This window comes from Lytechinus variegatus, chromosome 6 (genome assembly GCF_018143015.1).
Source record: "Lytechinus variegatus isolate NC3 chromosome 6, Lvar_3.0, whole genome shotgun sequence".
Taxonomy (NCBI): Eukaryota; Metazoa; Echinodermata; class Echinoidea; order Temnopleuroida; family Toxopneustidae; genus Lytechinus; species Lytechinus variegatus.
In genome coordinates, this window is record NC_054745.1 from 13,193,463 (window position 1) to 13,208,887 (window position 15,425).

Here is a 15,425-nt window from a genome sequence, read left to right on the forward strand (position 1 = left end):
ATTATCCATTCGAGAACTGTTCTAAATATCGAAATTTTCACATTTTTTGTGGTCATAAATCTCATTATATGCGACATAAAATGATATCGTCTATTTTTTTTTTTACAAAATTTAGTATCCAAAGTTTCTTTACATGCTATTCCACAGCCTTATTAGCCTCACTGCATAAACTGTTGTAGATTTTTATGCCATTCGAATCCAGTTGAAATGGCATAACATTGTTGTATTTTTGTTCTGTTTTACTTTATTTTTGTGATGGGGTTTGGTTCAATCTGATAACAATCCACTTGTAGTACGTTTGCCGATACAATTAGAAAAAAAAATGTTGAAGGATTGCTGATAGGAGAATTAAAGTTGGTATTTTTATTGATTAAAATTTTAGTTCATTTTTGTTTTTATTCATTTTGTTTTATCTAGTAAGCAAATATGGACTCGAAAATTAGATTTCTGAACATATACATATAGGCGGCAGTAAGCTACATTTTGCACCATACTGCGGTGCAAAGTAGCCCTACATTAATCTGATAGGTGCAAAATTGCACGCACTCTTAGAAGTCGAAAACTTTTTTTTGCACCATATATATCATTATGGAAGAATGCACTAAAATGGCAGGGGCCGCGGAACGGTTTTCAAAGTGGAGGGGGGGGGGGCTGACCATGCAAAAAAGAAATCACAATCCTATGGTCGTGTTTACGTTTTTGTACACGGTTTTGGAAAAAAGTGAGAAGTCAAAGCCCCCCCCCCCCGGCTTCTGCGGCCCCTGAAAGGGTCCTGTGAGTGTTGCATCAGGGTGCATACTTGATTTCCCCTTTACTTCTTATTATAAGAGTGGCAATGCCTTGATGATTTTTAAATACAAATTTGTAAACCAGTGATGTGTCGTCACGTTAATGAAATTATATTAATTGATTTTTTTTCTTTCGATGTCAACACTCATCGTGGGACATTGTAGACGGTGAGTACGTAATAAATTCATACCTTATATGCGTTCATAATCGCATCAATTACGTATTGTTTAACCTCTGTTTAACATATAAAAAATGCATTTTGGCCGTCTGTGGGGGATCCAGCATCTTTAAATTGAATTCGCGCAAGCGATGAGATATCGAAGCGACCTAGAGTGGGGGTGGGGCGGGGGGCGGGTAGGAGGGATGTATCTCTATCCCACTTCCCAGGAAGTCGTGTTTCGTGAACATTTTTAGTTAAGAAAATTATTCTGATAAACTAAAGGGCGGAATAAGCCAGTTCGTAGTTCCTTTCTGCGCATGATCAAAAGATTCTACGCATGATCAGAAGAAGGTCATTTCTACAAAAGTGACATGGTGCTTTAAAATCTAATGAGATAAGCACCAACTTTGATGTCTTGATTATTCATATATTCTTTTGAATTGTCGTTTTCATTTACATCCACAAAAAACAACAATGCTTCCACGAACGACTGGTATTTCACAGTTTGTCAAGTACATTGTGCAACAAGCTAAGATATGCATTCAAAGTAGGAATGCAACAAATACCTTCATTAAGTGTTCATTGGTGTGCTATTCTAGTCGCCTGGTCTATTCAATTTCTTCATCCTGCTATGTAAGGTAAGCTTACGTAAAATCTTGCTTTGAAATCTGCCTATCATGATGACAGAAATGAAAGGTAATTTGACCAAAATTGCCCATGAAGTAACTACGAACTGGTCTATTGTTTCACTTGGAAAACGTTCACTAACTCTTATTTTGAATGGCACGCCATCCCCTGCATTCGTTTATCATTCTGTTATGTGAATAACACATTCTATTTTCATTGATTATGCTACTACTATTATTATATTATCACCTTTGTATATTATATAATGGATTCTCATCTCTGATGTAAATAGATAAATGAAATAAATCCATCAAACAATAAATCAATATGTGCTTCACGGTTTGCGACACTGTAATCATGGTAATATACAGGGGCCGTGGAACGGTTTTCAAAGTGTGGGCGGGGGGGGGGGGGGGCTAACCATGCGAAAAATAAACATCCTATGGTCTTTTTACGTTTTTGTACACGGTTTGGGAAAAAAGTGTGGGGGCCAGGGGGAGGGGCTGAAGCACCCAACCCCCGGGGCCCATGATATATTCTAGCTTGGGAAGGGGGTAGTATTTGTGCAATATATTCTTCCTACCCGTTATGCTTTAAAATAATAGTAATAGTCCCCGTAAATAATATTTCTTCTTTTCCATTTTTCCATAATAGCGCATGGAGTTGGTGAGTAATAAAATCTCAACTTTCTCATAAATTTATGTCTTCACACCAGAAAGACCTATGCCTCATACGCAGTATAATGGATGAATTGCCAATTCGTCCACTCTCCACCTGGGCCACCTTCATTTAATCTAATGCCACGTCCATCAACATTTCGTCAACAACTATTTTGTCCAAAAATCAATTGATCCAATCATCACTTCGTCTAATCATTTCGTCTCACAACCAGTTGGTTCTAATATTCGCTTGAATTTTCATTCATTTTACACAATTAGCACTTAGTATTATGTCCAAATGATATATATGGACAAAATGGCTATTAGACCAACTGGCTATAAGACGAATTGATGAGTGAACGAAATGGCAATTAGACCATGTGGATATTAGACGAACTGACGAACAGACAGACAGAGAATAGAGGCGGAGAGATATTGAATTGGTCATTATGGTTTGTATTACACTGCAAAAACTCCGGTTTTGATTTAACACCAGCCCGGAATTTATATATGTCCACACCAGTTTGGAATCAAACCGATGCTGTTTTTATACTAATTGATGTTGTATTACACCTATCCGGTATTAGACCAAAACGAGTGTTGTTTAACACTTCTCTGGTATGGACATATACAAATCCCGGGCTGGTGTTAAATCAACACCAGAGTTTTTGCAGTGTAGTTTCAAAGCGAGACATTTCAGAAAAAAAATCAGTGTGCGTGGATTCGTGTGGGTGTACATGTATAACGTGTGCGTGTGAGTAGGCCTATATGTACATACAACGGACTATGCTTTAAGAGTGGCGTTGAATGCAGAAAAGACGACGAAGTCATTAAAATATTTTTCGCGACTAAATAAGGAGATGAATTTTCTTGCGTTTCTTTTTAAAATCTTCAGTGGAACGGCATCTGAGTCTCCGGAAGTCTTCCTCTTCAGAAGCCCCAAGTGCTCGGAAGACTATTGGGAGGAAGGGAGGTATCCTCAGCATCAAAGGCAATGGGGTCGCACTGAACGTACCCCAAGGCGCTCTTCTAGGTACTGTATACTTCTAAATTATTTTCCTTCAATGATATCTCGCATTGTTTAATACATTCAAGTACTATTGATTATTAAGCTTTCATGAAACTACTGTTTTTTTTTAAATCAATTCCTGATCAATATCTAGTTTAAAAAAACAACTGCCCGTATACGCCTCACAAATATATTAATCAAACACTCTTTGAATTTTTCTTTACTATCAATATCGAGAGATACGTGTCATTGTCATATATATTGTAGGTAATGAAGACATCAAACTGCAGCTTCTTGGAGAGGAACTGCCAGAAGAATTCACGTCAAAGGATGAGGTGTCACTCTGTCCTGCTATCCGGTGTTTTCCTTCCGGTCAGACCTTTTCTCAACCAGTACAGCTCATACTCACACACTGCGCCGAGCTGACTGGACAGGTTCTGTCTGGAGAGGGCAGCCTTTTGCTTTACTCCCGACAGGCAGATTCGTTCGACGATGAAGGTATTAGTTCTCAAGAGATATGTCAGCCAAGAGTGTTGAGGGGGGGGGGGGAGGGCTTCTCTCCAGAAAGGAAATGTACATGTAAAAGAGGTTAGTAACATCAATAACATTACTGGCCGATCAGCCTATAAACATGTTTAAAAGGTAGTCATTTGAAACAGATATGGAACACGCGGGGATGGGGAGTATAAGGGATCATAGATGGATCCTTCTCCATACCGTTTATCACAAATATTAAAAGAACAAATGAGAAAAAAACAGAAAGTTGAATATAAAGGAGCAGTGATATTCTAGGTTTATTTTTTTTCAAAGCAAACCTGCAGGTTTATCTAAATAAATATCCTGGGATAAAAAAATATATAATTTACAAAATATTATAATAATACAAACATCATAATAAAGAAATATCGTTTTAAATGTAATGATAAAAAAATAGTAAAAACAATATCAAGGATACAATAGCCAAAGTGGAGGCAGGCGTGATTGCGGGGGGGGGGGGAACACCCCCCATCTTTATTGGTAATAACATCTAAAAGGTCAATTCAGCGTTCTTTCATTATGTCTATTATTTTACATTCTTTGGCTTCGTCTCTATCAGGCGATCAAAACATCACCAGGACGGAGCTCGTTCCTCCCCTTTGTGAGTTTTTCGAAGATAAAATCCACATCTACGTCAAGAAATTGGGCGATTTCTGGATTCGCATAAAATCAAACCTCTGCCAGGGAAAGAAAATCGGGTGCCTCCCGTTCGTTCCTTTTGAGATGCCTCGCAATAGGAGACCAACAGTCCGCTGCTACATCTATGATTCAACAGAAGGACATAGTGAGGTAAGACGGTAGTTTGGTAACTTCCTCTCTGGCAAACCCACACTGTAAAAACTGTGGTGTTAAAACTGACACCAATTGGTATTAATAGAGGACCACACCCTGAGGTGTTAAAATAACACCCTAGAGATTGAACATAACACCAAAGAGTGTAAATGTAACAACCATAGGTGTTGTAATAACAATTATAGGTGTAAAACTAACACCACCAATGTGACACCGGTTAACACCACAGTTTTTGCTGTGCATACATTGTTAAATCGGATCAGTCAAATTGACTTGATTAGTAGTCAGCTTGGTGCAACTGATTAATTCTGGTCACATTTTTGACGTATATTCTAATCCGAAATAACTCTGTGCTAGTGAAATACCACTAGAAAATGGTCAATTCGATTAGAATAACAGTTTTACCCAGCTGATCCGATTATCTAGTTATTTTGATTAATTCCCATTACTTGTAAGAATCTACCTTTTAATGAAACCTTTTCACAATAGTCTACCCTTCAGCTGCACAGCGGATATTTCAATCTCTTATCACTTTTTAGAGCGTTTCTCCGTATAGAAACAGATTGCTTTCGGAGGATCCATGTGGGCCTATGAAGACTATTCATCATTGATCATGTCACAATGTTGGTTAAATTAAAAATTGAAACAAGATTAAATTATTTCATTTCTCGAGTTTCACAACATTCGTCTTTATGTGCGGGATAAATATTTCCCCAAGACACTATATTCGTTTCATGCATTCACATATTATTATATTTTTTTTTTTTAACAAGTGCACACCAAGTTACCAATAATGCACATAGCATTTCCATTTATTTGAAAGTAAAAGAGCATTGTACATTGAATGCGTTGCTCACGGATATAGGTGCCGCGGCCGGGATCAAACCCCGGACTTTCTTTGTATATAGCCAGGCGCCTTAGACCACTCGGCCAAGGCACCTCCCCTATATCGTTTATGCCATACGTCACACCCACACCCACAGATAAACCGTTTCCAAAACCTTCTGATTGCAATTCATTGGAATTGATTTCAAGATTTTACCTTTTTAATTGATCGGTCTGGAGACGGTTTCGTCGATGTTATCGTAACTTTAAGCTAGTTATTTGATTTCTTTCACATTTAAATAACAAAAGCATACAATTGTAATAATTTATTCAATCTATCCAATCTATGATTTAATCGATTTACGTTTCTAGCGTATCAAGAAGGAGGAGGCGATGTTTGGGTTCAAGCAGCCCCTGACACAAGAGTGCGAAATGCTTCTTATACCAACCGGGGACGATCTCAGGATTACCATCAAAGACAAGAATCGTCAACAGTTTAAGAAGGTAATTCCGAAGGTTACTTTTTTAGACCAATATGCTCCATGACTGTCGAACCAAAGATCGTGGGTTCGAGTCCACCCCGAGCGGATCACTGAAGTCAGTGCGTTGTGTTTAAACGTTTCTCCCCTGCTCTATAGATGCAGGCTATACGTTACACTGGAAAACACTCCCTCCCTCGAATAGGACGTTAATTTAGACCCCGTATAGAGGAAAACCATCACCTTGGCACGTTAAGAACCAATTGCACTATTCGTATAAGATCTTTGGGAAACTCCGGCGTAGTGGTATACCTGCACTCCCTCAATCAGTTATAATTAATTATTTTGGAGGGGAGACCTGTAGGTCACAGTGATTTAGTTCACTTTTCGTCTCCCAGTCACATAGGACGCCAAACAAAGGATAAACAGTACCGACGTTGTGACGACTTTAAGCAGGGGGGCGTTTCATGAAATGACTTGTCGGAAGTTTTATCCGACAAGTACCAGTTTATCCGACAGTTACCATAGGAACAGTGCATCTCAGCCAATAAAAATCAGGGAAAGATGTCAGATCTGACAACTTGTCGGATGAAAATATTGATGAAACGCTCCCCAGGTTTTACACCGAATGCCGAAAGGACCCTGTATAGTTCTCCGGTGACTTGACTTCAAACTTCTTCTCAGGATTCGAAATCGAACGACGACCAGTACTGACGACGACTCTTCAATCTAAAGTATTCCTTACTGTGTCCTACAGTGTGTTCTCACTGCCATACACAGTGTGAAATCATTGTCCCGCTTTGGCATTTTAAAGGTTCACCTCACAAAAAATGACTTGAATAAATAGAGAAAAATTAAACTAGCAAAATGCTGAAAATTTCATCGAAATCGGATGTAAAATAAGAAAGTTATGACATTTTAAAATCTTGCTTATTTTTTTTTACAAAACAGTGGCATGCACAACTCAAATGAGACAGTCGCTGATGTCTCTCACTCACTATTTCTTTTGTTTTTTTTGTTTGAATTATACAATTTTTCATTTTTTAAAAATAGATTTGACAATAAGGAACAACTTGACTGAATCATAATAGTATTAAACAATGTTCATTGCAATTTTTCAGGGAGGAATTAATCGTTGTTTCACTTGACAAATAGGTGAAAAATAGGATATTCCCTATTTTATATAATAAACCACGAAAGAAATAGTGAGTGGATGACGTCATCAGTCTCCTCATTTGCATACCCAACAGGATGTGCATATAACTGTTTTGTGAAATTAAGCAAAACTTTGAAAAATCATAACTTTCTCATTTTTATCCAATTTTAATGAAATTTTCAGTGTTATACTTGTTGGATTTTTCTCTTTTTATTCAAATCAACTTTTTGTTGGGGTGGACTTGTCCTTTTAAATACCGCAGTTTGAACTGGAATACTTGTCTATTGTTTGTCTCATAATTTTTTTTTAAATGTGATAGCTAGGTTTTATATAGTGTGCCTACATTTGTTACATTTATTACCAATTAATTAAGTAGAGATTTGGATATTTATAAGAAATGTGAGCCTAATAATTATTATGAATCGTTTTTCGATACTCAGACGATAAACTATGAGAGCATCCTGCACCTTGAGAGGAACGTGATCTTTGTAGAACTTGACTACAGCCAGAAGCCAGAGAATGAATTAAACATAACCCTTAACATGGCCCAAGGAATCAAACCAAGCGCGAACAGTGCGTCTCTTCAGTTCAGAACTGTTCTTCAAGGTAATGCTTTTGGTTCTTAATTTGCACGCTGAAATATTTCTGAAAGGAAAAGGGGGAATTATCGTTCTTTTAATATATTCTCTGAAAACGCTGCTTTCCTTATTGCACCATGATTGTCTGTTGACGATAATGAAGAATTTGATTTGATTTATTGTTTCCTTCTGCATCCACAACATTCGTATAATACATATTTCATAACATAATAAACACAATATGTTGGCATTTTTGGCATGAATCATAAATAAAGAGTACTACAAAATAATTCCAGAATAAAATTATTAACTATATGATATTCACAATTTGCAGGAGAAGGATTGTCATCATAAGCAGATTGCTTGAAAAATTACAATCCGAAACTTATATACTAATTGAATTAATTAATACATTTATAAAGCAGAATGGGCATATATTTTCAAATACGAAACATGAATTCATGCAATATTATAGTATGAAAATGAAGATGATAAAGCTGAGGGTGACGGTGATATGGTGTTGATGATGATGCATCGAATTTATTCGATGCAAATACAAATAAATTAATGACGCGAAAATTTTTGAATTGTTCTGGGGATAAGACATCATTCCAATTACTATGCTCTTATAGTATATGTGATTAGGCATGTTGAGTTTTAAGGGTCATTCTCAGAAAAATGCACCAATTGATGGGGGGCGATTCCACGCTAGAACTTCAAAAATATCATAAATTTCAACATGCTTTCAATAAGTCATAAGTAGTGTAATATTTTACTATGATACCTGAATTTTATGAAAATTATGAGTTTTAACCAAAATTGAAGACAGATATATTTTTTGGGGGAGAACAATGGAATTTTAAATTTTCAATAATTTTGCTCATTGAATAGTCAAGTACAAATTCCACCTAAAAAACAATTATTTGCAAAGTAAGAGAAGATTGAAAATATTGCAGGTCAATAGAATAATATATCATTGATGGTTCCAAATAATATCTACAACATTTTCATGATCCATAATAGGGGCAGCCCTGATTTTTCCGAACCTATTTTTGGCAATGTCCCGTACGACACATGACAATGCAAAAGTTTTTCCTACAATTTTATTTTTGATGATGCAATTTCATAAAATGAGTTTCTCTTTGTTTGACCCATGGGTGATCGATTTATCCCATAAGGATCTAATTACTGCCCTTCATTTTTCAATTATTGTCCTATTAAAAAATGTCCCGTACGACACACGCTGTGTCGTACGGGACATGTCCCGTACGACACACAATATAATAATGAATTTAATTGCAGGATTTGGATTCAGAAACCATAAATATTAGGCATATTTAAATTCATTTAATTGATTTAACATAAAGTGAACTGAAAAAGTACTTTGTTTATCTCCATAGAACATGAAATAGGTGATTCTAAACATTTTAATTGATTTCATGTAGGCTTATTCTTTTGTGAATCCCTTCAGCTAAACTGGTGATTTTCACTGATCAGAGCAGGTTAATTTCTTTTCATTGAGCATGAAAAGAAAACCTTTATAATTATTTCAACCTAGCCTGGAAGATAACTTCCTCTTGCATGCTAATGTGGAATTATTATAAGATGTAAAAAAAATCATATCAATCATCATGATCATCTATTTGGACTTCCCTTGATGATTACTATTTTTTATATACAATATTGAAACTCCTTACTTTTTTCAAGTTGTAAAAAAAATCTTAAAAATAAGACAAACCATATGGTTTCATGAAATGCAGATGGGTTTGAAAAAGTAGAACCGCATTTCTTTAGACAAAAAATTGTGACCAAAAAGGGAAAAAGTGACAGTTGTGACATATATCATGTAGATATACATTTTATATAAAAAATCATAACATCATGATCATTTTAGCCCCATAATTTACACAAAGTTTCATTCATTTATTGTTTAAATAGTGTTTGGAAATCATCAATTAGTTCCCTAAAATATAACTTCACACAAAACCTGAAGTTTTTCAGCTCGTAAAAATGCTGTGAACACTTGTACATTTCCCATCATGAAAAAAATTATAACATATTGCTCCCAATTGTATATATTGAGGTTTGTCCTGAATGACTGCTTATTAAAAGATTATTCATAAATAAGCAAGAATTTAGGGGCAATGCTCCTTCTGATTGATAAAAAGTTCATGTTTATTTATTCAGGCTGCCCAGTACAACACGCAGTGCCTGTACAACACACAAGTGTCCCGTACGACACACAAGTGTCCCGTACGACACACAAGTGTCCTGTACGACACACAATTGTCCCGTACGACACATTATTTTGTTTATGATATATTGACAGAAATATTCACCTAATAGCGGTTTCTAACCTAATGAATGTCTTAGTTTGATGGGATTATCATTATCATCAGCCAAATAATGTGATTGAAGAAGTCAAAGTGACATAAAGTAAGAAAGTTTGGCTTCAATTTAGAGATGTCCCGTACGACACATTTTGAATGTCCCGTACGCCACAATCATGACAATGTTCTCGAAAATTATCATTTGCTTTATTTATTCATGAATGTTTATTTTGCTTTCTTTTGTAAATGTGTTTGTTCTTGGGTAATTGAGTGTCAATTTGAGTTCAGTTTCTATGAACTTTATCTGCCCAACTCACAGACTTTTGAGTACAAACTTGAGGTTTCTAAAAAAGACACCTTTTCTGCGTCCGTACGACACATTACTATTTTTAATCTGTAATATACAGGATGTGAATTCAAGTCATGTTAAGTCTTGGTTTTTCTTACACTCTGGTAGTAGTTGATGACCACCTATAGTTACTGGAATATTTTTTTTTTCTTGTCAAAAACTGTCAAATGTTCTCTAAATGTCCCGTACGACACGTATGGAATCACCCTGGGGGGAAAAATCGTAAAAATGAAGTCTACAGAATGGGTTGAAAGATGCATATTGTGAATGTACCATGTATGAGAAAGTGGCAACAGAAAAGGGGCAAGTCGCTGTTGCGTCAATTTGAAGTACTGACCGGATTAACTCGAGCACTGTATATCAACGTTACGGAGGTTAATCGTTAGCATTGCCCACTTATGTTACTCGATTAAATCACTTTTGAAATGATTGGAATTGAAATGCACGCAATTTAATTTCAGTGTGGTATCAACAATTTCATCTCTGAAGCCAAAATGTTTGCAAGATGGACAAATATTCAATATTGTTTTTCAGAAGCAGGATTTTACCAAATAACATATAACAAAAAGTACCATAAAAATCATTGCACATCTTTCGTTCAGTATAATGTTCATAATTTGAATGAGGCAACCTTAAAATAAGTTTCATCCATAACCTGAGATCCTAAGCAATGCATGACCAATGCTGGGAATCCAAAGATAGTCTACCATTAAATTTTCGATGGCATTTAACTCTGTCAATCTTCGTTACGGAAGTTAAAATTAAGTTACAAGTTGCAATGATTATTTTGTTAGCTTAGGAACATCCATATCAAGGTATCATTTTTTGTAAAGATTAATGTGGAACGTATTTCTTAATTTTCCCACCCCCCTAAATAAAAAATGTTAAAAATAGAACAGGAAACGGACAACTGTCATTTTTGTTGTCGTTCTTGGTCACAGTTAAAATGAGAAAACCGAATAACCGGGCCACAGCATTGTAGTTCATCTTAGAAGTTTCTGGCCTCAAGTAATCCTAAGCAAGATCCTAAGAAATGCATGGCCAATTCTGGGAATCGCAAAATACTTTACCATCAAATCATCTAGTGGCCTTTACCCTTGTCAATCTTCGTTACGGAAGTTAAATCAAGTTACAAATTGCAATATTTATTGTTAGCTTAAGAAAATCCATATTTAGGTATTCGTATTACCTTTTTTTTAATAAATAAAGATAAATGTGGAGCGCATAGCTTAATTTGCCACCCCCTAAAAATGTGAAAACATAACATGAAACGGAAACTGTAATTTTATTGTCGTTCTTGTTCAAAGTTGGAAAGAGAACCGAATAACAGGGCCACAGAATTGCAGTTCATCTTAAAAGTTTCTGGCAATAAACAAAATATAACAATCGTAGTCCCGTAACCAGGATGAGTTCTCTGGGTTACGAGGAATCCCGCCGCTTGCCAATAGCCAAAAAAGATAGAGAGAGAAAAAAAAGAAAAAAAAACATTTAAAAGGACATGGGGAAACGAATAATAATAAAGTGAGGTAAATGAAACAAGAGGCTAAAATACCAGAAATACATAAATTAATGGAATCTGTATGATCTTATCGCGATTTTGTTTCATTATTTTGTTTCATCGAGATTCCCAATTACGCATCCTGTTACAAAAATGATTTACAAAAATGATGAATAGCCAAAATGTTTGATTATCGAAATACGTATTTCATTAATAAATTCCAACAAACATTGAGTATTCTATATAATACTAAATATAATACTGAATTCTCAACAGAACTGCTAAAGTGCATATCTTCTTAAGGTGCGTTACGGATGTTAAATCTGTTTAGTCATACATTTCATTTTGTAAGAATAGTTCTGTATTTTCGTGTAAAACAGGAAACACATATGATAATTCCCTATCAATTATTTATTATTGATTATCACTCTACTTGCAGGCACATTATCACATAATATAATTCAGTTTGAAAGGGAGAAAAAAACTTGTGGCAGTATTCGTTACGGAGGTTAAAATAAATTTGGGACAAAGTTAAAAGTGAAATTAATCACAAAGTGATCATCAAATACTAGGATAAGCGCAGTATGTCAGACGTTTACAACATGCTGCCCTCACCAGACATCAATGTAGGTAAGAAATACAGAGTACTTATAAAAGAGAATGATAGTAAAATCTAAAACTGACCCGAGACAGTGTCTATTCTAACAAAAAGCAAAAATAAAAGGCTTTTGTAATAAAATTAGAGCTTTACAAGTCACTGGTCGCATATGCTTTGTGAAACTTGTCTATTATTATCATTTTCTTGATAAAAATTTTGTAGAAAATGTTCAGGGTTGTGAAGCTAGCGGCCATAAGATAGTCGAGACACGTTTTTTGTGAATTGTATCATTTTTTTGAGAATGACCCTTAAGCTCTTTGTTCATATTCATAATATTCTAATCTCAGTCTTGTTCCTTGTAAAGAAATAATGTTGAGCATTTTTTTATCAGGCTCCTAATGAATAATGATTGTCATTTTGGATATTTTTACACGATAGTTGCAGGGGATGAAAAACCGCATGATGCATTCTTTTGATTTATTATTTTATATGGTTGTTAGCTGCGAAAAGACTCGTTATTGATGAAGATGATGACAGAGATAGCAAAAGCAGAAAGAAGTAAGTATGTGTTCCCTTGACATGAACGATCTATAAATAATAAGGATTGTACAAGGAAGGGGATAGTAGGCCGAATGAACAGGTCTATGTGGGAATAAAAATGTCTAGTTTGAATTTCTTCCTGATTTAAATTCCCTTATTCCCCTTAGACTTTATGAATTACACTGACAAACATTTTTTTTTCATTAATGCTTGTATAAGAGCCCTGAGGTAGACCAGCTTTTAATGTTAATATTTTGCATATTTTTATCATGTATCTTGCCATCTGTAACTCGTAACACATTTTCGTATTTTTACCTTGTATTTATTCCCTTTTTCTGTATCTCATAATGTCCTGTTACTATGTTTTTCGTGCATTGTATGTATTTTAATGCTGATCAGGCCACTCTGTATAAATATTCGAGAATAAATAAATAAATAATAAAATTATAAACTACTGGTTTACTTTGGGATACATCTCGAGATTCCGGAGGTACCTTAGTCCAATTTAAGGATCATCGTTCTGTCGAGACTTTATTAATCCGCAATCGAAATAAAGCTCAATATTCCGGTGGTCCGTTTTATGAAAGCCCAGAATACTTGACGTTATTCCAGCTTTAGGAAATATTTTCGCGGTTCCCGACATTTGCTTTAGCAATATTGCTCCCTAAACCTATACATAAATTAAAAACCCATTGCTACTCTAACTCTAACCGCACATCTCTGACGAAATAAAACCCAGAACAGTTGTCGCAGGAGCAAATCTCGTGTCACTTTTTCCAATTTAGTACCCTTCATCTTGTTTTTTTTCAAATCAGGAAGCACGTGGAGAACATCGAGGACGACCTCCTGTTCAAGGTTGCTGATCAGATCGACAACGATGAAGTCCTCGAGACACTGATGGGAGCTCTTGACATCAGTCTCCTTGGCCGAAGACGGTGCCTGGAGGTCAACCGCTCTGAAGGGAGAGTTACTGAGAGAGGCACGCGTGATGTGCTGCTACACTGGCGGGAAAAGACACGCGCTGCAGAACAGCGAGCAGGGTTAGAGAGCGCCCTCAAGCGGGCCGAGCTTCACGACCTCAGCAACAAGATCTTCAAAGACTAGAAGAAGGGACAATGTAGGCATGATAGAGGCCCGGCTCACCTTACGTCTGGTCCAAGACCCGCTTTAACAAATCGCATTTTGCTTATTATTTTTGAAAAATGTGAAGGAAAATTTTATTTTTGTTTGAGGTTCAAACTAACTGTACAGTAAGAATACTAATATAACATTCTTTTTAAAGATTGCAAGCCCCATTTTGAAGTAAAATGTAGCTTAAATTTAAATCGTAGCTACTCACAAGGTCGCTATGACGTCATTACGGCTACATGTCGATATGCAGTTCGCTCGTATTCTTTCAGGATGATAGTTACAGATTTGAACGATGAACATTATGTACTCGTAAGATGATTTAGAACTTTACACAGAAGCTGTTCCATATCAATATTCACATCAAATTGTTATGTAACTACGTTTTATTTCAAAATCGTATGGTGTGCGAAGGCATAAAAAATGTTCGTTAAAGTTGGGAATTGAGAACAACGCAACTCGATCTGCTACCTGTATGCTGTGCCGCTCTGTTTGGTTTTGTGAACTGTTTTCTCACATCACTGGTGTCACATTCGTCAACATTTTCCATCATGTTTTAAATGAGAATGTATCATCCTTCAACTGGAGCCGGTAAAATCTTGATTTTATTTACGACTTGTCTTGAACTTGACAACTTCTCTTCTTGGCAAGTACTCTGGAACTGTTTATGACCAGTCCCACGCAGCCATATCGGTGTTGGATTTTGCTACTTTACATCTGACCATTCTTAAGGGCCTGTCCTGGGAGTTAACCAGGTAAGCTTTCATGCCTGCATTTTAGACAAATCAATCTTAATCTTCTTACACCGCTACGCATTTTTAACTCTATTATGGCTAATAGTACCTGTAACCTGCGATCTAATTCGACACAATAGCTAGCAGACAGCGACCCCATTTATTCTGAATGAGATTAACCCATTGCCTACTGGAACCAGGTGATCCCTGTACAAAACCTATGAGAATCACAGATCTAAGTAGTCAACTGGTTAATGGCATTATTCAGAATGCCATTGAAAGGACGGCGGAGAGAGTTATTTTCTTTTGACTGTTTCTAGTTATTCAAATGAAATTATTACAAATTTTTATGCCTTTATCTCCATTTTATATGCACTGAAAAAACTCTGGTGTTGATTTAACACCAGGCCAGAATTTATACATTTCCACACCAGAGAAGTGTTAAACAACACCAGTTTCGTTTTAGTCTAACACCAGATAGGTGCTTGTACAACACCAATTAGTATTAAAACATCATCGGTTTGATTCCAAACTGGTGTAGTTTGAATACTTCTCTGGTGTGGACATGTATAGATTCAGGGCTGGTGTTAAATCAACACCGGAGTTTTTACAGTGTGGTGTTGAGAGACCAAAAATC

The 15,425-nt window shown here is 36.0% G+C and overlaps 1 protein-coding gene and 1 long non-coding RNA gene across 2 annotated transcripts; both read left to right on the forward strand.

Moving 5' to 3' along the window:
- The first annotated feature begins 2,229 nt into the window (after nucleotides 1-2,229).
- LOC121416631 lies at nucleotides 2,230-3,738 on the forward strand. The gene is made up of 3 exons (XR_005970222.1): nucleotides 2,230-2,242; nucleotides 3,131-3,268; nucleotides 3,512-3,738. It is a non-coding gene; the product is annotated as an uncharacterized LOC121416631 (long non-coding RNA).
- A 613-nt stretch (nucleotides 3,739-4,351) lies between these two features.
- LOC121416517 lies at nucleotides 4,352-15,237 on the forward strand. The gene is made up of 5 exons (XM_041610010.1): nucleotides 4,352-4,570; nucleotides 5,771-5,902; nucleotides 7,474-7,639; nucleotides 12,887-12,944; nucleotides 13,742-15,237. The coding sequence occupies exons 1-5, from the start codon at nucleotides 4,505-4,507 to the stop codon at nucleotides 14,028-14,030; spliced, it is 711 nt and encodes a 236-aa protein (XP_041465944.1). The 5' UTR covers nucleotides 4,352-4,504; the 3' UTR covers nucleotides 14,031-15,237.
- Nucleotides 15,238-15,425: the final 188 nt, after the last annotated feature.

Bases quoted from the DNA above. Each gene is read 5' to 3' on its own strand.
- LOC121416517 (XM_041610010.1), top strand. From the start codon at position 4,505: ATGCCTCGCAATAGGAGACCAACAGTCCGCTGCTACATCTATGATTCA. The intron at 5,903-7,473 runs GTAATTCCGAAG...TTCGATACTCAG, and splicing joins ATCGTCAACAGTTTAAGAAG to ACGATAAACTATGAGAGCAT. The intron at 12,945-13,741 runs GTAAGTATGTGT...TTTTCAAATCAG, and splicing joins GATAGCAAAAGCAGAAAGAA to GAAGCACGTGGAGAACATCG.